Source organism: Strix uralensis, chromosome Z (assembly GCF_047716275.1).
Source record: "Strix uralensis isolate ZFMK-TIS-50842 chromosome Z, bStrUra1, whole genome shotgun sequence".
Classification (NCBI taxonomy): domain Eukaryota; kingdom Metazoa; phylum Chordata; class Aves; order Strigiformes; family Strigidae; genus Strix; species Strix uralensis.
The window spans coordinates 83,116,039-83,137,603 of NC_134012.1; the positions used below are offsets into that span (position 1 = coordinate 83,116,039).

General features: G+C 36.4%; 1 protein-coding gene across 3 annotated transcripts in view; it reads right to left on the reverse strand.

Moving 5' to 3' along the window:
• The window catches only part of ITGA1 (integrin subunit alpha 1), a 75,198-nt gene that overhangs the window by 29,281 nt on the left and 24,352 nt on the right, over positions 1-21,565 (reverse strand). For 2 of the 3 annotated variants that reach the window (XM_074855812.1, XM_074855811.1), the window contains exons 2-9: positions 17,382-17,502; positions 14,590-14,702; positions 13,532-13,620; positions 13,328-13,442; positions 12,543-12,670; positions 6,348-6,496; positions 4,457-4,607; positions 2,730-2,895 (exon numbers count right to left, since the gene is read on the reverse strand). In XM_074855812.1, the coding sequence (XP_074711913.1) occupies positions 2,730-2,895; positions 4,457-4,607; positions 6,348-6,496; positions 12,543-12,670; positions 13,328-13,442; positions 13,532-13,620; positions 14,590-14,702; positions 17,382-17,502 (1,032 nt within the window). The remainder of the gene's footprint in view (positions 1-2,729; positions 2,896-4,456; positions 4,608-6,347; positions 6,497-12,542; positions 12,671-13,327; positions 13,443-13,531; positions 13,621-14,589; positions 14,703-17,381; positions 17,503-21,565) is intronic. The other variant, XM_074855813.1, reaches the window with a different exon arrangement.

The following is a 21,565-nucleotide window of genomic DNA, read 5'->3' on the forward strand; positions in this document are numbered from 1 at the left end:
ACTGGCTGTCAAGAATGGGTTTTTGTTGGATTTGATTTTTCATTTCCCTCTCAGTTTTCCTTTGCATTTTTTAAAGGCCAAAACCAAAAAGAAAACAAGAAATCTGAGAAAGAAACCCAAATGTGCTACTATACTAGTAAGAGGCTATTTAGATTGAAAATTTAAACAGATTCAGATACAGAATTTCAAGAATCAAGGTTTCTGTCACCTCCACGTTATGCACAGACACTAAGCTACAACGTATGGGGTTAATTAATCTTTTCCACATTGCACACTTCCAATAAATTGGATTGTCACTGGAAATTTGGGTGGGACAGAATTAATCTGCTTTTCTCCCCCACCACAAAAATGCATCCATGGACACAGTCACAAATCTTGAATAGATCCTGAAATGCTTTGGGAAGGGACAGGAAACCATGCCTGAAGAATCAACAGAAACTGGTTCAGTCAGCATCTTCTAGTTCCAACCCATTGGGAGCAATTCAACTTTGCTATGCTTTGACAAAAAGCTAAGATCCCATTTTCAGTTTCTGTTCTGATTGTCTTGCAGACAGATTATGCCATTTCTGTAACTTCTACAGGTGGAGGAGTTGACAGTTCTTGTCTCATGTCACAGGTGTCTTATGTAGAAATCTTAGCACATGTCTGAGTTCCTACTGAAAATCTGGAAATCAAGAAGCTTTTTGGGAGTGGTGAAATTACCTAGCTTGTCTCTTACAGTGTGGATGAAAATAATTTACCACATTTTTTTTGTTTCAAATATATATTTTTTGTAATACAGCCACGTCTATATGAAATGAAAATAAGGCAAATAGATCAAGGCACAAATATTCTGTTTATAATAGGTTAATGTTAAATAAAAAGTAGTAATAACCAAGAAGTCATATTTGTTACTGCATCTTTTGCAGAAAATTAAAGCTGAATTCAAGGAGTACTGCAGAACTTGTTGATACTTAAAGAGGTACAATATGCTTAAAGTACCAAAATACTGAAGTACATGATGACGAGGAGTAGTTATCTCAAGAGCTGACTATCAGATAAACAGATAACATTTGTACAATTTCATCAAACAGTTAATTTCACTACCATCAACATAACTACATTGTTTAGATATTTTATCAAGCTACAGAATTTGTTTAATGTTCAAACACTTTGCAATTTTTTCTTATGATTACACGAATGAACTACTAAAGTCAATGGAAGGGTTTGAGTTCATGATATAAAGCATTCCTCACCAACAGCGAGTCCAAGTCAGCACAATTTACTCCACTATTTGAAGGCTGAGGTTTCATGTGACAGACAGGCACTACTTAATGTCTACTGATTGCTAAAAGGGACAAAGGGGAGTATGACAAAGTGAAACTGTCTCTTCCAGTGGCATCTGGTTGTTCAAAGGGCTAAGCTATGGCATGAAACCTCGAGTTTGAGTTCACAGATGTCCAGGAACTCAGTCATGTTAGGTCTTACATCCTTCATCTGTTGTCATGACTAGCAGTTGATTAACTTTTTATTCTATATCCATTTAATATCTGTAACTAACAGATTTTATTCTACTAATGAAAGACAATGATTTTTCTCACCTTTCTTAAAGAACAAAGCACAAATTGAAGACTAAGTTTTTAATTTCTGTTTGAACAACTATTTTTCCACTGAAAGTGTATGCTTCCAAGTAAAGAGGAATTTAACAAAAGAGCCCCCTATTCAGTGAACTTTGAAGTACTCAGTGAGCTTAAGTAGGCTAAATTTTGGGCTTTAGAGAGTTTAAATTCCCCTCAAATTAATTTGTTGCAAAACAAAATCTTCCAGAGAGTAAAAAGATAAATGGGAAAAATATTTAGTAATAATCAGCTGAAAATAGTATTATTTGATCAAGCTAAATGATACACTAAAAAAGATACCTAAATATGTCTGAGAAATATAGGTCCAATTTAAAAAACTTTAGAATACTCTCTCATATTTGTACTGTTTCTTGACATTCAACTCAACATCATCTTTTGTTCCAGCTGCAAACTACACTATTCCAGCTATTTGGAAATTTGAGATGTTGAAAAAAATAAGTCCAAATAGATGGATGTTTTCTTTATATGACACAAATTCCTTCAGAGTTGGCCAGTATAATTTATAACTAATAAACTCAGTCTTCTGTTACCAGTAGCGTGCTTGAAACAAACAGGGATTTGGACAGTGGCCTAATTTGGATGGAGAATGTAAGCAGACATTATGAGAGAATTACTTTTCTGTGCTAAAATCTAAGTATTGTGAACATTTCCAAAACTATGTCTTGCCAACTCTGTACACCAAGTACATGTTAACTTGTATAGCAAAGTAATATGCTGTACTTAATAACTAACCAAAAAGAGAACATAAAGGTATAGGCAGATGAACAAATGATGAGGATATGGTCTGGCAATGCTTTTTTACCTAACAGAAGGCAACTTTGTGTTTACCCCAGCTAAAACAGTAATGGTTACTTACCCTTTTACGCTATTGTCACCATAGCCTCTAATGCACCTGAATATATTTCACATCGTTATCTATGCTTGTGATGTCTATTGTAAAATATGTTTATGGTCAGCATGAAAAAATTCCCTGCATAATACATTTTATGCAGCACAATACATTGCAAAGGAAAATAAACACAGGTGGTCTTGTATTTGCTTCAGTTGTAATGCAGTGTCCTTGTTTTGGCTGGGATAGAGCATGAAGTAAAATTTTAAATAATGTCATACCTTCCAGGGCAAATATTCTCTCTCCAAGTGCTTCAACAATAGTTACAAGAGCTAATTCATCTGAGACATTGAAGAAATGCTTTTCAGTAGGCTTACTGGCAATTGATTTTATTTCCTCTACAAATTTCTCAGTACTTAAATTTCCTCTGCTGTAACTGCCAAGGATCTAAAGAGAATTTAAAAAAAAAAGTAGTCAAGGATACATTTTATAACCTGATTTAGAAGATATCTTTGAGGCACATTGTTAGAGAATACTGGGAAATCACATCTAACCTTTATTTGTTCTGTTAAAACCTCCCTCAAACTGATTTGAAACCATTCTTTTCCAATAAGAACAGAACTGTATGAGGGCTCAGTTGTTTTACTGAAAATACAATAGCAAACAAAGAAACTGTATGGCATAATGTCTGCTATGCTCAACTGTCCTTTTTTCCCTTCTTTACAAAATTCTAATGATTTATTCTATGATTCTATGATTTGTTGAAGTAGGCCTTAATTAGGAAAAAAACAACACACCACTCAAACCAGCATACGCATTGTTCTCCTCATAGCACATTTATATAAGGAATTAATGAGAAGTTAATTAGGCATAGGATAAATATTTTTTTGTGCAGATTTGCCTTATAAATACATATAAAAACAACACCTGCATTCAGTGTTAGCAGCTTCATCACAGTACAAGACGTTAGATTTGCTCTGCAGTTTTAACAGCACTGCTGTAAAAACAGGATGCTGCAGAACAAAACAACTCACTTCTCCAATTCCCAGACCAACAAGTATTCTACATAGAAAGAAGTGCTCTATACACCTAACTTGCTTTGAGAGGGAAATAAAAAACGAATGCCCATGTTCTAGCATTCCTGGACACTGGAGAAATTCAAATCTGCGTCTAGATAGGGATTTTACTGCTAAAAATTATTGCAGCTTCAAGGATGAATTTTTCTTTAATGATCTCTATCTTTATGAAGAAAACTACTGAAAATTTGTGTGCTGCTGGATTCAACTTTTGTTTTATGTCTTTCTTTAAATTAAAGATACATCTTTCTTGAAGTTGTATTGTACTGAAGTTGCCACCTCATTGTACCAAAACAAAGAAAGATAGGAACAGAGAAGTAACAATCCAGTGTATCTTCAAAATTAATGACAGAAAACAGGTTATTTGAGTATAGAATACACAAATACAGTGGAGACTTTACACCAAATCTATCATTAATATTTCTGTATTTCTTGATATGGGTTAACCTCCATAACGCTGATGCTCTCAGCTACTGTTTGATCAACATGAAAATGACAAATTTAGAATGCCAGCACACAGAACAGTCATAATAAACCTGGATTTTGTTGCTGGTTTACATTTGCTTTTTTTTTTTTTTAAGTAGGTAACATGTCTACAGAATTTTCTCAGAAGTTTTGAACTAATCTACTGTGTTCAATACTGCTCTTAACAAAAGGATTTGATTTTACATTGCCCCTCAAACTCTTTCTCCTTTTTCTTCACATGCACACATACCTATCATCACCAGGAAGACAGATAGATTGCTTTTTCTTATGTCCTATAAAATCAGAAAGCAAATTTTTAATGCTGTTTTCAGCTTCTTTTTTTTCCCTCTCTGAAATGATTATATTTCCATACAGATTCTGTGAAATGAACTTTATAAACAGAAATTACATTTGGAAGATTAAACATGCTTTTAAGATTCTGAATTTTCCCACTAAATTTCACTTACAGCAATAGCAAATCTCTGAATGTTTTCATCTTCACAGTTATCAATCACTTCTTTTAATCTGTAGTTGTCATGGGATTCCCCATCAGTCACAATAACCATTACTTTTTGTACTCCTCTTCGTGCGCCATGAGCCTCAGTAAAAGCCTCTTTCCTAAAGGGAGCATAAAGCGTTTGGAGAAAGACCATGTCAGCATTTAGCACATACGTCATATTTGCATAGTCAACCATAAGTGAAAAGACATTATAACAACTAAGAAGCAGGAAAAGGAGATTAATATTAACCATGAAGAAATACAAACAACAACAACAACTGGAACTTACATGACAGTTTGCAACCAAAGAGTTTTACAAGCATTCATTCATTATTCACTCATTTGAGAGCAACAGCAGAAAATACAATGCTGGACAGTGAAAAATTCCTCCCCTCCCCAAATAAACTTCTGGCACCTTAAAGCATCTTTTGGCAGCTTAAAAATGACCCAACCAACAATCTCCCATCTTGAAACCCACATACAAAAAGACCTCCTATTTGCACCCTCTAGCAGCACTTCAAAGGGTCGAAGTATCTGACAAAGCAGCTACCAGCACACCTCTGCACATCTACAGTAAACCAGGTGTTGGGGATGTGGCAGAAGTAGGTTGCAGCTGAGTAGAGGCAGGTGGGGGTGACCAGTTGAATTCTACACTTACAGATGGGCAAATGGGCACTGAGGTTTTGGGCAGCTGGTCACCCAGACTCTGGAGGGGACCAGAAAAGGCAAGGCTAGATTAGGGCTCTGGAGAAGGAAGGAAGCAGGGCTTCCTCTTTCTATAGAAACACCACAGAACTCTAAGACTGGCCACATGAGTGAAAGCTAAGATCTACCACTGACGATGGCCAAAAGTGGCTGGACAGGAAGATTTCAAGAACAGAGGAAGCTTTTGCTGATAGTTTCTGTATATACAAGCCTGCAGCAGTTTGTGGTGCACAGGGACTTTCTGAACCACATGTGGTTTCTGAGTATTTGGCAATTCTCGACTGGCTCTGCTTTCATGAACTTGTTAGGACTCCCTCAAGCTTCTACTTGTATCTAAGGAAAACATTACTGATGAGCATGTGAGAATTTCATTGGATTAAAGACATTATATCAACAAAACTTTGGTCAGATAATCAAATAGTTGACCAGAAAGATGTTGCATATTTCACTAAATGGTTGTTTGGAAAGGGCAAATACAATCTTTTATGGAATAAAGTCATGCTGTCATGCTGGAAAAAAATAAAGTAGAAAAGAAAAAAGATATCAGGACAACACTGCATGGTTTGGAAGTGTCTAAGAGATTTTGCATTTACTGTCTGTTCTACAAAACTCAGATTTCATTTTTCTCATAAAGGAAGCATTTCTAAATAATGCTATTGCTACAACATCTCCCAATGATCCAGAAGCTTCAAAGACTTTGGATATAAAATTTCTAGTCTTTCTGACAAGAGTGGGCTCAAACCCTGTAATAACTTCAGAATGAAGACAAATTAACATTAAAAAGTTCTATTTTTTCCTGTTTCCTCTGAAAAACTTAATTTTCTTCATCCCTCTGCACACACAGTTCCTACCTGCTCTGTGTGGACGTCAAAGATTGCCAGCTCTTTGCTTAGGACTACAATTTTGCTCCATGTCGCTTGTCTTTCCCTATTTCCTCAATTCAAGTGACAGCTGCCTTTCCAGAGTGCCATATATAACTGCTCTAGATACTGGACAGAGTCTGTTTATCCACCCTCCTCCTAAATCTTGTTTGCTCAGCTAAAATGAAGTCAGATGTCAGCCACATCATATTTTTAATTTACAAAATCAGAATCATCACCATATCTGTTTATGTTTGTTTCTACCACATGCAGGCCAATATTTTGTGAGCATACCTTGCTGTATCTATTCCCAGGGCTGTCATAGTTTGTGTGCCACCCCGCTGGCGTATTCTTGTGGCCGCAGCCATCACATCTTCTGTTGTCGAGTATGTATTCAGGAAAAATTCATGGACTACAGTCTGTCCATACTGAACAATTCCAACCTGAAACACACAGTTCATGTTAAAAATCAACTACCCTTAAAGAAAACATCTGTGTCTCCTGCAGTGGGGTAGATACAGCCAGAAAAAAATTGAATTCCATGTGTTTCCATCAGTATGAAACACCTATAAGCATTTGAGCAAGACTGGCTGGAAGACACTCAATCTCATGAAACATTTTGAAGTTTCTAAATTGTTTTTATTAAAAACAGGAACAAAGCCAAAAGCAGGCTTGCTCTTCCTGACTTGCAGTAATCTGTGTTGCAGCTCTGCTCTCCTCTAGGCCAAGGCAGACCAATGCCCTAACCACCAGCCACAACTTCTCAAAACAGTTTTCCTCATAGCATACGAGGCCATGGTTCACTCACAACTCTCTTCATTCCATCCTAATACAATATGATACTATAATAAATCGTTTATTACATATAAATACATATATGATACGTACATATAAATAGTATATGATACTATAATAAATCGATAAATATAATAAATCGTTTATTTACCCTAAACCTAGCCTAGAAACAGAACTGAAATGGCAAATTTCAGCCCTCAGGATGAGAGGAAGACCCAAGTACCCTTATCTCGATGAAGACAGCAGGGCAGTCCAGGACACGGCTGTTCTCCCACCAGGAGGTAAGCCAAAGTAAGACATCTGACAAGTGCCAGAGGAGACAACATGAATAAAATGGTGGCTTCTCAAATGGGGGAGGATGATGGAAAGACTCTAGATGACCTCATCAGGACAAGTCTTTGTGTGAAAGATCAACACATGGGATTGGAACTCAACCAGAAATGCCTGAGGGAACCTGCTGCAAAACAAGTGTGAAATAAAGAGATGAGCAATATTCTTAAATATTAATTAATTTCTCTCATTCATCTCTGTCAGTTTTAATGTTTTGGCAAGTTCCTGACAGCTTTTACTGGGAAGAATCCACACAATGTTCCATTAGCATATTTCAATTTTATGTTACACATGGCAATTTATAGGTGTTATTTAGGATAATGCAGTATTACATGGCATTTATGTCTCACTCATCTATTATTAAAAGCACTCTAGCATTTAGGTACTGAAGATCAATAAAGCCTCTGGGATATTTATACCATCATATTATTTTAGAAGTGGCTTAGTATGTACTTTGCAATTGCTTTATAGGTAGTTTTTCAGGTACTTTCATTGCCTCTCAGATTCTGTACAATGTTTGTTTGCTTGTAGTAGAAGGGTTAGAGTTGGATAAATATTTGATACTAAATATCAGTATCACAATCATTATGAAAAGCTAGTTACAGACGACTATGGGACTATAATTATAATGGTATGCAGTAGCAAAATCTATCCCACTTGATTTCTGTACCCTTTTGAAAATACAGTCAAATCTGGAAGCACTGATGTAAATTCAAAGTTATGATAAGTTACTCCCTTTTAAGATATTTTAATTCTGTCTCAGAGGCATGCCCTCTTCCACCTGCAGCTGACAGCATCCAGAGGCTGCATGTTCTCATGGGCAGCAGCCTATTAATCCTGCACAGTGTTTACACAACAGGCTGGGGCACAGGTTGTATTACTGCTCAGAGCAGTCATGTGGCACCAACTAAACCCCAGCTAAAGATGAAATTTTTAACCTGTTCCCTCCAAGCCAACTATTCTGTGGCATGCATCTAAAGTGACATTCAGCACAATCTGAACAGGATGCTGCTAGTCATTTAAAAAGACTGCCATTAACTGGTGATAAACAAGAGACTTTCATTATGTTTGGTCTTTTGGAGCTGGAGGAGTGCCTTAAGTATTCTAGCACCATGCACAAATGTAGCCAGAGACTACTGTATGCCAGGGAGCCTGCCGCTGTGGATCCATGGGCTCCTTATCTGCAGCTTTCAGAATTTTATTGGTACCAAGGATTAAATCAACTATTGACTGCTACCAGTGTGAAAAGTATCTGCCAGTCTTCCATAATTCTAGAGACCCATGTTGGTGTTGTCATTTTCCTAAAAAAGATTAGAGGCTGACATTGAGTTGTATCATTTCCTATTTGAAAGGAAACATTGTCCATGATCACAGCAAGTAAACATTTTGAGCATTTCCTTCTCAGGAAGTGAATGGGAAGAACATCTGTGTCTGGAAATCAGCACTGTGTTGCATAGCTTGTAAATCAGGAAGGAAGGGGGGCATGTGGTTATCTTATGGGATATAATTGTTCTGCGGGACCCTTCCTTAGCACTGTCTTTGAAAACACTGATCATCATGTTCTACATATTTCATGGCATCAAAGATGAGCCATTCCTCAAAAAAGGGTAATGAAAAACTTCCCAGAACCAACAAAATACTACTAGACTACATGTTCCAGTCTCCTACAGGATCACAGAATCAAGTCCACCTTGTAAAATTAGAATTATATTATATAGATAGCAATGAAAGTTTGAGCTTTTGCAGCCTTTTATTCTAATGGAAAACTATAAATGACACACAAATCTGTGTGATGCAAATGTGCCTTTATGGGACAATAAACCTGCTCAAACTGCATAACTTCAGCAAGCCCCTAAGCATGATGCTTACAGGCATTTTATGTTTTGATTTGCTTGTTTATTTTAAATCTGGAAAATGCAATAGTGCTACACAGAAGGATGTAATTCTGCTCTACTCCAGAAAACCTAATATTTTTCTCAGTATTACTGACCATAATCTACTGAACATCTTTGTAATCCCTAAATTTATGTTCCTTTCCCTAGCATTCCATGGCTTTTATATTACACAAGGGAATAATTCTTTAATTGTCCCCAGTTCCTGTTAAAAAGTATTGTACAAGAGAACAGGCAAGTGAAGGACTGTTCTACTTTGGGACAAAACATTTTTGAGGGCAATTATTTATTGTTGTTCTATAGGTAAATACAACCCCTTATTTGGAAAGTATATTCTGGCTTTCCCAATAAATTATTAAGCTGATCTATTTGGTGAAAACCAACAACAATAAAAGGAAACCAAAATGAAAGAAAAACCATTTAGTATATGGAAATGATATGCTAGGATTTCCACCATTGGGATGTGTAGGAAAATCATAAATAATTTTTGGTTGTATTTAAATCATATTTAATGTGAAATAAAAGCAGAGATGCCTTGGGAAGCACTAATGGATAATACATTTTATCATATGGAGTGCTTGCTAAAGATACCTGAATCAAAGCAAAATTGAATTAATTCTGCTATGTTTTGTTTGCTCTCAGGGACTCAGAAAGTACTTGTAAACTATTGCAAAAGTCTTTCCTCATCCTGAATCTTTTTAATACCTCTTTAATACACTCTGTCCTTCTAGAGATAAAACTGATCATAAGATATGACATGGCATGGCCTCTTAGCCCACTGATACAGTCCCTTTGGAGATATAATCAGATAGAGGTCAAACACCTATAACTGCCTATGTCATATATTAATGGAGAAATAATGTCTGAAAATTTCTGAAGGCCATTCCAATATAGCTTTAAAGCTGGGATTAAACATATCAAAGTAATCTGCTTTCTCTTTTGATATTCTTCTACCACAGAAGGTTGCTAATGTAAAGGATTAAAAAATACACCCTCATATTAAAAAGGTAATTATCTCTACAAAACTTTAAAAGAGAGGAAAAAAGCTATCTTGCTTTGCAGTTACATTAAAATGTGGAATAAGGCCAGGAGAGATATTTTGTTCCTACTTGCAACATTTTTTCTCATTTAATTCCTTCTGCCTTTTCTACTTTTCTAACCTTACTTTCCCTTTACTTCTTTTATCCCTAAACTCAGGATATGCAGCTTAACCATCAGTATGGTGTTGTGGATTTTCTGGAGAACAGAAAGAGGAAGGGAAGGAAATACTTCTGAAAAAATTATACCATAAACTTTGGCTTTTTGCATCTGAATCTTCTGGCTTTCACTTTCAAATTTGCCAAACATGGGACACTGAGGAATTTATCTTTTGATTTGCCACAAATCTAATGACCATTGTTCATGGAGGGGGTAAGTGGAAATAAAACGTCTTGCAAGTCTCTAATCAAAACACAGTTTTGAACAAGTCACACCCAAGGTCCTAAGGAGTTACTTTGTAATCACCTCATTCCTTTCCCGTGCAGGAGAAAAACAATCTGAAGTCAGTGGAAGTCCACTGATTTCTATGTGCTCAAACATCCCCAAAAGATGAACATGGAAAAATCAATTTCAACAGACAGAAAGTAACAGTTGTTCCTGTATTTCTATTCTGTGCTCCCAGAGGAGAGGGGAGATGTTTTGTCATTTCTGCTCTTCCCCATTCAATAGTCATTTAAACACAGTTTCTGAGAAAGGAGACTGTGGGTGGGGGAGACGATATAAACTTGTTGCTACCTCTGGCTGTGCCAGGGTTCCCAAGTAGGGGGCTCAGAGGGGAGGAGAGAAATGGGATATGTTCTGGGGAGGCAGGGAAGAGGAACTGAGAAAATTCCACGTAGGTTTTGCCTTCCATTTCAAGTTTTTCAGCCTCTCTCCTTATTCCATTCTTATCTCTCTCTCAAATGTTTCTGCTCTGTAGCAATCAGATGCCAAAGCTGATGTTCTTGAGTAAGTGTACATGTGAGAAGAGGGCTGGCTATGCCAAACTGGGTAGAATGGAATTTGGAAGTGGAGATGGGGGGCTGCTGGAGTGCAGGTCATGAAGAGACCTTTTGTGCATGAGCTGAGCCACACAGATGAGGCAGGATTCCAAAATCGAACATAACAGAGGTGTGGCAATGTAAAAATTTAGGAATTGCAGGGTGAGGAAGAGGGGTGAGGGTGCAGTAGAGTTGATGGCCCTGCATATTATTCCCATGAAGCCCTTTGGGCAGAAGGCAGTGATGATTTCCATACAGCCATTGCCCCACAGTGGGAAGTTCAGGTTTAAGTATTTTCCCAAGATGGCACATGTTTGGGTAATCACCAGTTTAAGGGACCAGGAAGAATTTTTTTTTTCCTTTCTGTTAAATTTGACAAAGTGTTTTTCCTTCTTCCTCACAATATCTCAAAGAACAGCATGTTTAAGAATGGGACATGATTGTAAAGTTGACTGTTTATAAGTAATAATTTTATCAGCCAGTGTTCGGTACAGCCAATGGGAGTTGGGTGGTAACTCACAAACCCCGATTAACTTGGAAAATGGTGAGGATTTGCAGACAGAGGTATCCTTTACAACCTCTCACAGTCTCCTTTGTGAAGGCAGGAGCAGAATGTTAGGAGCTAACCTGAAGTAGCAAAACTGCTAAGTACTGGCTTGCAGCATATCAAGTATTATACAGGATCCCAGTAAATCCTTGATTTTGGGAATGGGAAAAGGGAGAAGTGAAAGGAAGACCCAGTTTCTTCTGTTGTTGTTCATAAAGTTTTCTGTGTTAAAATGTATCCCAGAGTCCATGTTTTCCCCTTCCCCGAGTTCTGCTGGGATTGCTATTTACATAGTCTGTTCAGCAGACTGTGAAACATATGTCAGATCCTCAGCTGGGGTAATTGGTTGTAGCTCTGTTAATTCTGGTGGAACAGTGCTGATTTATAGCAGCTGGGAATTTGGCCCTCTCCACTTATTATATATATGCAGCTTCTGCCATTAATAACATGTGGCTTTAACAGCCACTCATTAATTATGATTCCAAATGTTTAAAAGCTGTATGCTCAGTAGTCCATAGTACAAAATATTGAATGCTGCTCGAAAAAGCTTACAACTAAAGGCTGTCAGAACCATGCATGTGTGCCTTGCAGGAGCATGTGCTATGAAGTACAAAAGAAGACAAGAAGTGGTTGTGAAGAGGAAGGAAGTGGGAAAGGACAGTGTTCAAACGGCCTCATTTAACGCACTTAACTTTTGTCTCTAGGTTAAAAAGTTGGTCATCCTCCCTGACATTGCTACTTGGTGGCAGACACTCACTTAGTTGTGGTTTCAGCTATTTTGTTTCAGTACTCCATTGACATAAATTCTTAGAATTGAAGAGCTCCATAGATGATGCTTTCATCCCATTTCCTGTAAATCCCTTTTTTCCTTGAAAATGAAACAACCATAAAATATCTACTGTATTACCTGTGTTTGCTGGGGACCTATATCCATGTTTTTCAGGAGGCTGTTTAGGAAGGCTGTGACACTCTCCCATGGATAAATACTGTTGGACCCATCAAGGACTATGACGATGTCTAACTGGGTTTTACACTCTGCAACACAAATTGACACATAAGAATTGATACTAACAAGGATCAAATAGATCTCATAGCTCCAGTTACTTTTGTGATTAGTAACAGATGCATATCTTTCTGCAGTGGGGCTGAACTGACATGTTTGATGCCAACTGTCATTCATCATTTTTTGCATTGTATTTTAAATCGTTTGTGTTCCCTTTATCAGCAAGGCACTCTCTTGTAAGCAGAAATTTAAGATTAGATCACATAACCGGAGTATTTACCAGTGACCTCTACCTTCTTCAATGTCAACCTGCTCCTCTTTGATTTTTCCAAAGAACCAGGTCTTTAAGATTTTTATCTATATTACTAAATTGGGTTTGTATTAGTTCTTAACATGCAGTCATTATTTTAAAAGAGGCTTTTGGCCTTAAGTAAAAAACATAAGCAACTATTTTTAGCAATTGTGTTTGGATGTTACATAGCACTCTAATGATTGTTTATACTGAGATAAATTCCAAAAGTAGCAAGAATTTAGGTTATATACGGACAATGAAAACATTTACTTAACATGGTAATGCTGGTAGCTAAGTTAAGCAGTTCATATTTTTTGGTATGCCTATGTGTATACATTTGTCGTCTTTGGCAATTTGTATTTTCACACACATAAGAGAATTTCTGTGGCATGCATACCTTGCACAGATGGAGCAATTGCCTCAACGGTTTCAAAAGTGGAGCTGACATTAGAGCAAACTCCAGTTGTGTAATGCAAACGTCCACATTTATAAGCATAAAGTGGTCCACATGCCTTTAAAAGATGAAAAAGGGTGAAATGTTTTTGTTATGATACCTGAGGAAAAAACAGAGTTTTAAAATTGGCAAAAAGTCCTTTCTTACCAGAAAGCCTCCTTTTGGGTTAGTCACTAAGGTTGTTCCAAGAGTCATGTTTTCTTTTACTTCCACGATGTTAGGAACTGAAGTAGAAGCTATAAATAGATTAAAATGTTAAGTATTTGGGAACATGGAAATAAAATGTTAAAGTATATATTCCCTAGCATGGAGCTTCCAGCTTCTAAAATAAAACCCAGACTGACATTGGTTTCATCAAATATTTTAGCACCCTTCCTCCTCCTTCTTCAATTGCAACAATCAAGAAAAATTTCTGGGACTGGCTTTTATCCCAGAAAATTTGTCTGGGTTGCTGTCTCAAATAGTTTTCTTGAACCGCAGAAAAGAAAAGAAGTAAAAATAACAGCACAATGAAAGCAAGAGATTACTATTCATAGAGTTTTGCTAATTAGAAAACGAGTAATTTTTACGCCGTCCTGCTATAAATGACTTAACAGCTTTTATATTTGTTACTGTTATGCTACATTACTGACATTTAGGTTTTCAAGGGAAAAGAGGAGACAAAAAATACCATGACATGTGTATTTAGTGAAATTCATATTAGCAGGAACTCTCTTCCTGTCTACATCACATATCTCTTGACATGAGCAAGAAAATGATTAATATTTATCTGTAACATATTAAGATGCATCAGCCTGGTTCTGGCTAGTTATGTTCTCATCAGAATACTACTGATGGCATTATGAAGGCTCTTGTTGGCTTTAGAGAGCTTTGGAAAGGCTAATCCATGAATCTATGCTCCATGGCCTTCCTGGCTCCATGGCCAGGATTGCCAAGCACGGTCAGTTAATGCCAGTCATAATAAAGTTTTGATAACAGCCAAATGCCTATTCTAAAATCATGAGCATGTTTTCCATAGGACAATGTGAAGCTTTAAAATAAAATTATTTTTGATGTTACAAACACAACTTCCTTCACATTTAACTCTGAAGTCCTAAGTAACTTTTCTCTATCGAAACATTTCTAATGCATATTTACTAGCTAAATCTCCCAAGATCTGACCTCTATTATTCCTCCATGTGACATAGCTTTATTTTCTTTCATACCTGGTAAGTTCAGTTTTATGCAGGGTGATTGGCTGTCCCTTCCTACAGGACATTTGTATACATCTCCTGTTCTTTTCTCAGGTTGGCCAACTAACGGTGAACCAATAAGTACCCTGCAAATGAAATAAGTTACCTGAAATTTCTTCCTTCTTAAAAGGCATGAAAGTCAGCAAATAAAACTTACAGAGAGAGCACAGCTGCAGCAAGTTCCATACTAGGAGTACAAGATGGAGAGCAAGAGATGTAACTGTTATGCTAGTTCAGATACAAGCAAAAGCAGCCATTCTGTCTCCTCTTTATTAAGGACACAGAAAGAGAATGTGCCTATGTACCAAATACAATAGAATACCATTACACAATAGAATAACATTTTAAAAAATTCCAGTGGAAAACAAAAGCAATATTGGTGGGTGGATGACAAGTATTCAAAGTAATACAGAAGGAAATACATGTTTTATTTAATATCTCCTTGATCTTTAATATATTTTAGAAGAAAATATATTTTCAATGCTGAGAGACCAAATGCCAAAGGAGAGGCTCATAAGCACCCTGAAGAATTCATTCTTAAGTAACGTGAACCAGCAGTGAAAAATACATCATCTTCCTTTCATAATAAAAAATAATGTTATTAAAAGGTTTATTAAAAGAAATTCCAAATTTTTAAAATGTGAAGGATTTTTATCCTGTGCAATTTTTTTTTCAAAATTTGGTGTGATCAAAAATCACTATTCTCATACAGTATTTTGTAAGCACCACAAATTAGCATCCACTCCTAAATCCAGTTTTCAGCAGGAAATGTTGTTTAGAGATGGACACTCTTTTTGTTCTCACATCTTCATTAGCTACACTAAATAGCCCAGCATTACTCAGCAGGTAACAACTGGCTCCATTAATTGTGTAAGGAATAACTTGAATTAAATCAGAATTCACAGCATACTCTGAAACAGAAATCCTGCCATTAATACTAATAGTTCAGAAAGATTTGCACCTGGACAATTAGAAGATTGTGAAGGGTTACTGAGAGAACCATTTCAACCTTAATAATAAATTCATGCATCCAGGCAGAAGATATTTGAATAGAATGACATAACATGTAAAATGTAGCCTACGGATTAAAAAAAGACAGAAAGGAGAACTTAAACCCAGTACACAATCCAGCTTCTAAAAAAAGCGTTATTGGAATAGCTCATTGTGATCCATTAAGATTTTTTCATTACTAATAAATTAAGAAGTGGTCCGAAAGGCTATTTTGTCTTTTTGCACAGGAGATTTTTTTAGGGGACCCAAATTCTCTTGAGAAACAGCAGCAGTCAGGTTCACAGAACATGTGTTGCTGAAAAGCTCTATCTGTGGTATCTAGGTAGCATTATAGCAGTTGACAAAAAGTATCACAAGGCTGCTTTGTATATTTAACTGTCAACCTACAGATTTCCTGCTCTGGATGTTGCTATTCTGAAAGCAACTTGAAAGCTTGACAATTTAACAGCAGCTCTGGAGTTTAATTTCAGAGATGTTCAGATCTAGCACACTAGTTTAGATTCCTGTCTTCCTTCAGCTACTGGAAGAGTCGCCATTTCCAGCTCATATTATATTTTGCTCTTGAAAGGTTTCAGGACAGTTTACAACAATACAGCTTACTCTGCAAAACCCAGCTCCTAGAATGGATACCATGTCCTGAAGGTCTAAATTAGCTCAGAGAAGGTCATTATTATTCTCCCATGACCCTCATGCAGATGTATATTTAAACATCCTACAACCTGGGCAATCAAGAGCCAGCATTTTCAAAAGCAGATTCTGCAATTTTATTTCTCTGAACATCCTCTATGGCTAGTGAACACTGTGCTGCAGCGGTGGACAGAATTGGAGTCAGACAGTCCCTGTGCTTGCAGGGGGGTTTGCTCGGGCGCTGCAGACCAGTCTGACCTGGCTGTCATGCAGCTATGTGCCTGTTGTCCCAGGCTGCCCACAGGAGTCCCTGGGTTTACCAAGAATGTCAAATTACTAGCAAAGCTCTCGGAAAACCAGAGCAATGTGCAAATAATGACAGAGATCTCAGGATTCCCAGAACTTTTACCATCCAATCATTATTTCAGTCCACCAACCCAGTGGTTACCCTGTGAAGTTCGTTTTTACAAGGGAAAAGCATGAGCAGGTGTTTTTCAAAAGACCAAGAAGCAATGATACCACTAAGCACGCCAAAATGCAACTTCTAATTCAGGAAAACAATAAGGAAAAGACAGGTTAAGAAGACTCCAAGTTCCAAATGCGACTATATTACCAATTGCAAAGCATAATTAGCCCTTCAAAAGGGAAGGTGGAGTACTGTACTAATAAATGTTTTGACAGGGAAATCTTCCCACTAGTTAAAAAACTCAGTTCAGACAACCACTGATGAAAAACTTTAAAAAAAAATATGTAATACAGATTAGTTAGGTAAACCAGGAGCAATTTCACTGCCAATACATTAACACAAAGAAAAGATAAATAATGGTTTTATTTGATAAATGGAAAAAAGAGGCTCAGGCTTAACACAAAACGTTCTCAGCTCCATCAACGAGGGAATTTATCCACTTTGTAAACTAATTTATGTCTTTGAGGAACTAAATGTAGATACAAATTTGGATCTTTCAGTCTCCCAATCTTTCCAGGTTTCTTTGGGACTGTGCATTAGTTTAAGAAATATGACTGACAGAATCTGACTCATACGTATCAGGCATACTTACAAATAGCACCTGAGTCATTGAATAGCTGATAATTTGGAGTGTTCAATTAAGAAAAGAAAAAGAGCTTACCATTTCCCTTCCTCATTTTCATACTGTTGCACTGTGTACCCGAACATGTCTTCCAGAGAGCCACTGAAGGTCATTGCATTTTTCACATCAACATTGGAAGAGCCAACGAGGTAAAAGAGAGCTTTAAAAAAAAAAGTAATATGTAGCAATACACATAAACCCCGAGACTTTTAAGAAATCAAGGTTCAATTGTGTCTTAATGAGGGTATAAGACAGGGTTTGAAAGTGGCATTTTGGACATATTTATCACAGCTGGTAAGAGATCTAAAACAGACTTCCTCACACATATATACAGAGCTAAATTCAGAGATGTTAGTAACTGGACTTCTGTACCTAAAACCTATTTTGCATGTCCATCACTCATTTGTAAATCACAATTCAAATAACTAAGTAAAGTACTATTACCTTCAATAGTAAATAAAGTAACTTTTTAGTTATTTTTACTCCTCTTAGCTCAATGCATTACTAATGTAAGAATTTTACACAAAATGTTCCTTCCCTCATTCAAGGTAGTAGTTTCCAAGTTTTCATTAATTTGAGAATTAACTAATTTTTCAACTGTTTGCAGAAGACACAGATGGGAAAAGAATGAGGAAAAGCTTTCAGATGTATTTACTTTTAATCTATATTACAGAAAAAAAAAAAGCATATCGTTTTCTCTTAATTCTATTTGCAGGAATCCAACATTTACCCACTTAGGAAAAGCTGCTCTACAATGGTGGTGTTGGACTATGATGAGATCAGTCATGAGAGCAGATACTTCTTCAGACTGATCTCCCATACCCTAAAGCTCAGTGATCATCATCAGGAAAAATACTGTAAAAATATGACTGTATAGCAAGTTTCAGAAAAATGACCTGGGTGAAAACTCCAGCTTGAAGTTATAACCAAAACCCACCTCATTAAGAAGCCAAAATTACTATTCATATATAAAAATAAGGCTATTTATATTTTCTTTATTTTTTTATTTCTTATAGTCATCTCTTCCATCTTTGTTCTGTTGAAATCAGTTTCAAAAGCAACCACTGACTCTGCTGCTGCAGAGCTGTGTATTTAATTCACAAGAGTCAAAAATTAGTTGAATTTGTAGATCAAGACTACTTAAAAAGACAATTGTACACAACTTTCATTTCCTTTCAAAGAAGCATTTCATGATCATTTGCTGACATTTGACAGTTACATAAAAATACCCAAATTCATAATGCTGCATGTCAAAGCATCTAAATAATGTCCAGTTACTAAAATACATCTGTGATATTCACCATTGAGACAATGATACTCTCATAGAAATTTTGTTCCTATAATTAAGCTCCCAAGTGGTCAATACTAATGCATCTCTCTCAGCATCTTATTTCCTGCTTAATGCAGAAAAATTATCACAGAAGACTATTTATCACTCAGGAGGTATTTCCAGTTTCACTGGACAGCAAAAAAAGGAAGTTTCATTTGTGTTATTTTAGTTTTTCTTCCTGTAGTCAGAGTCAGGAAATATAAAGAAGTGAACAAACTAAAACAGAGTTTATTTTCATTCTTCAGAAAAGATCCATTGCAAGTGATAAGGAAAAATTCATGGCTGACAGTCAGATGGGAAATAATTTGTCAGAAAAGAAATCCATGCATCTTTTGTCTTCCTTAAACATTTATGTTTAAAGAAACTCTGCTATGCCTGCTCATGTGCAATAACTGTTTTCCTTCCTCACTCTCGGTCATCAAAGCATAATTAAAATCAACAAAATCGATTTTTAAAAATTCAGTAATCACTGATTCAAATATTTTGTTAAATTTCAGAGTGAAAGCAATTGTTATTATTATTTTTGACATCATGTGTGGGATTCAGACCATGTAATTTAGACTCCCAACCTACCTCCTAGACAATGAAATGGTTCTAATGAGATCATCTGCTAAAGTAAGTGTCTAAATTCATTGTTTAGTTGCAGAATGGTAGATGCAAAATCTATCCATGTTGACTTGCCTCTCAAAGATCTCCAGAAGTCTGTTCGCTTTAGCCCCTGAATAAGATGGACAAAACACCCTTCTAGCGGTGCTCAAAGAAATGTTCTTCCCCCTTGCTCACCTTATGATGATATTTAAAACATATTATGATATGAAATATTAAAGGCCACAGATTCCAGCTCTTCTCCTAAAGCTACTGAAAGTTACTCTGTGCTCTGTATACTCCATCACTGTGTACTCCATCATCAGTCCAGCATCTGCTGATAGACAGGGAATTTCTTCACAATGATGCAGTATTGACAACTACCGTGATTTTTACTGTGTATTCATCATAGTAAATGGTCTTAAAGTTTCCTGAATCTGTTATGTGATATTTTAACAAATACACTTCTAATCCTCATAGCTATCACAGAAAGTTTGAAAATGTGAAATGCTAAAATAAGAAGACTAGAAGAGGAATAAAAAAATGACACCTATTTGCTACTAACTCCCCAAATCCTCGTGCTTCTGAGTGAGGTCAAATTAGAATCATCTTCTAACAAATAAAGCTGGAGGAGTCAAAAGAAGCTAGATGGGCCAGAATAGTCAGAAATAAAAAGAAGGTGACTCCACAAGGAGGGAATAAACATGCAGACCTTGTTGACAAAGGATGTTTTGTATGCTAAATGTTATATACATTCAATGGGTAACTGAGGAAGACAAATCCACTCCAGGTTACAAACCATACAGAACACACATCTGGTTTAGGAAATCCCCTCAGCTGGAAATATTCAGAAATTGGAAGAGGCATATGATATATGCTTGCTCAGTTATTTTTTTGTCTTTAGCTACTGGCTTACATGTACTCCTGCAGACATGATACTGGACAAAACACAGTCTTGATTTGATCCAGTATGGCTATCCTTTAGCTCTCTCCTCTTCCCATTCTATCTTAGCCAGAAATCAGATGCTTTGGTTTGACTTCATACACAAACTGTGTGGCATATTTTAACATGCAAATGTATTACATGACCTCCTGTGGTTTCCATGTCCTATGAAACATGAGCATAATATTTTTGAATAAAAGGGTCATGATAAGCAGTGTAAGATTAACTTAAAATTAATAGATTTAATGGTATCTTACTACATTTTCCACAGATTCTGTAAAAGAAAATCTTACTAGTCAAAGATGCGTTCAAATCTGCAGATGATAAATGGAATGGAGTTTACAGTGACCCACATTATACTGTTAATTAACAGTATATAATCTACTGATTTATGGCAGCCTAGCTTTCACATTTTGTTTCATTTCACAGTACAAAGAACATTTTACATGAGCCGACTATTCAGAACATTTAAAAATATCACTGATTGTGACTGTGAAAACAATCCTTTATATTAATAACAATATCTAGTTTGCATTCTTCCAAACTTCCAGTTTCTAAGATGCATGCATTCTCATCTGTTTCTGGCGAACTTGTGTATATGAATTAAAAAGACTATTGGCAGAAGCAATGGAAAAAGAAGAGCTACAGGGAAGTTGAAGAGGATTCTTTTGAGAGTTATGGCGATTAATGAGAAAAACCCCATTTTTTTGTAAGGTACGTAGTACTTGACCATATATTTAATCACAATTAATGTAGGTAAATTAAGATTTTGAATTATTTCATGTTGTGTTAACAGAATGACTAAAAATACAAATTTGAAATGCAGAATAAAAATGTTTATCAAAGGATAAAGCTGAAGTTCCATCTATTAACTTCATGTTCTCCAAGAAACGAGGCACTGTAGAAAACCTGGGACAACATCTCTCTCACTACTGACTGAAACTGCTGAGAACACTAGCTGATGCATGTGGCATTCTTTGCTGAGCACAGTTTGTACCTATATGTGAAAGGTTAACACTCAGTCACCAGGACAACAACCCAAATATTATTTCTATTACAAACCTAGAGTAGTAGCTCATACTTGTCCAGTAGCCAGTAAAAATTTTTTTTCTGTTTTATTTAATGAGATCTATTAACCAAACGTTCGTTCTGTCTGTCTGGTTGTTCTGCCTCTAAACTGTGCAAAACTAGACTTCCCTGGCACTTATCCAAGTGAATGTCGCCTGGCCACTCTAACCTTTTCAAAGAACTGCAGAATAGACACTCTCATTTTCCTAGAACAGATGGATATAAACATAACCCGAACTGTAGAACAAAGCCTAACACCTGGCTTTTTACTGATAAAAAATAGATCACCACAAATCA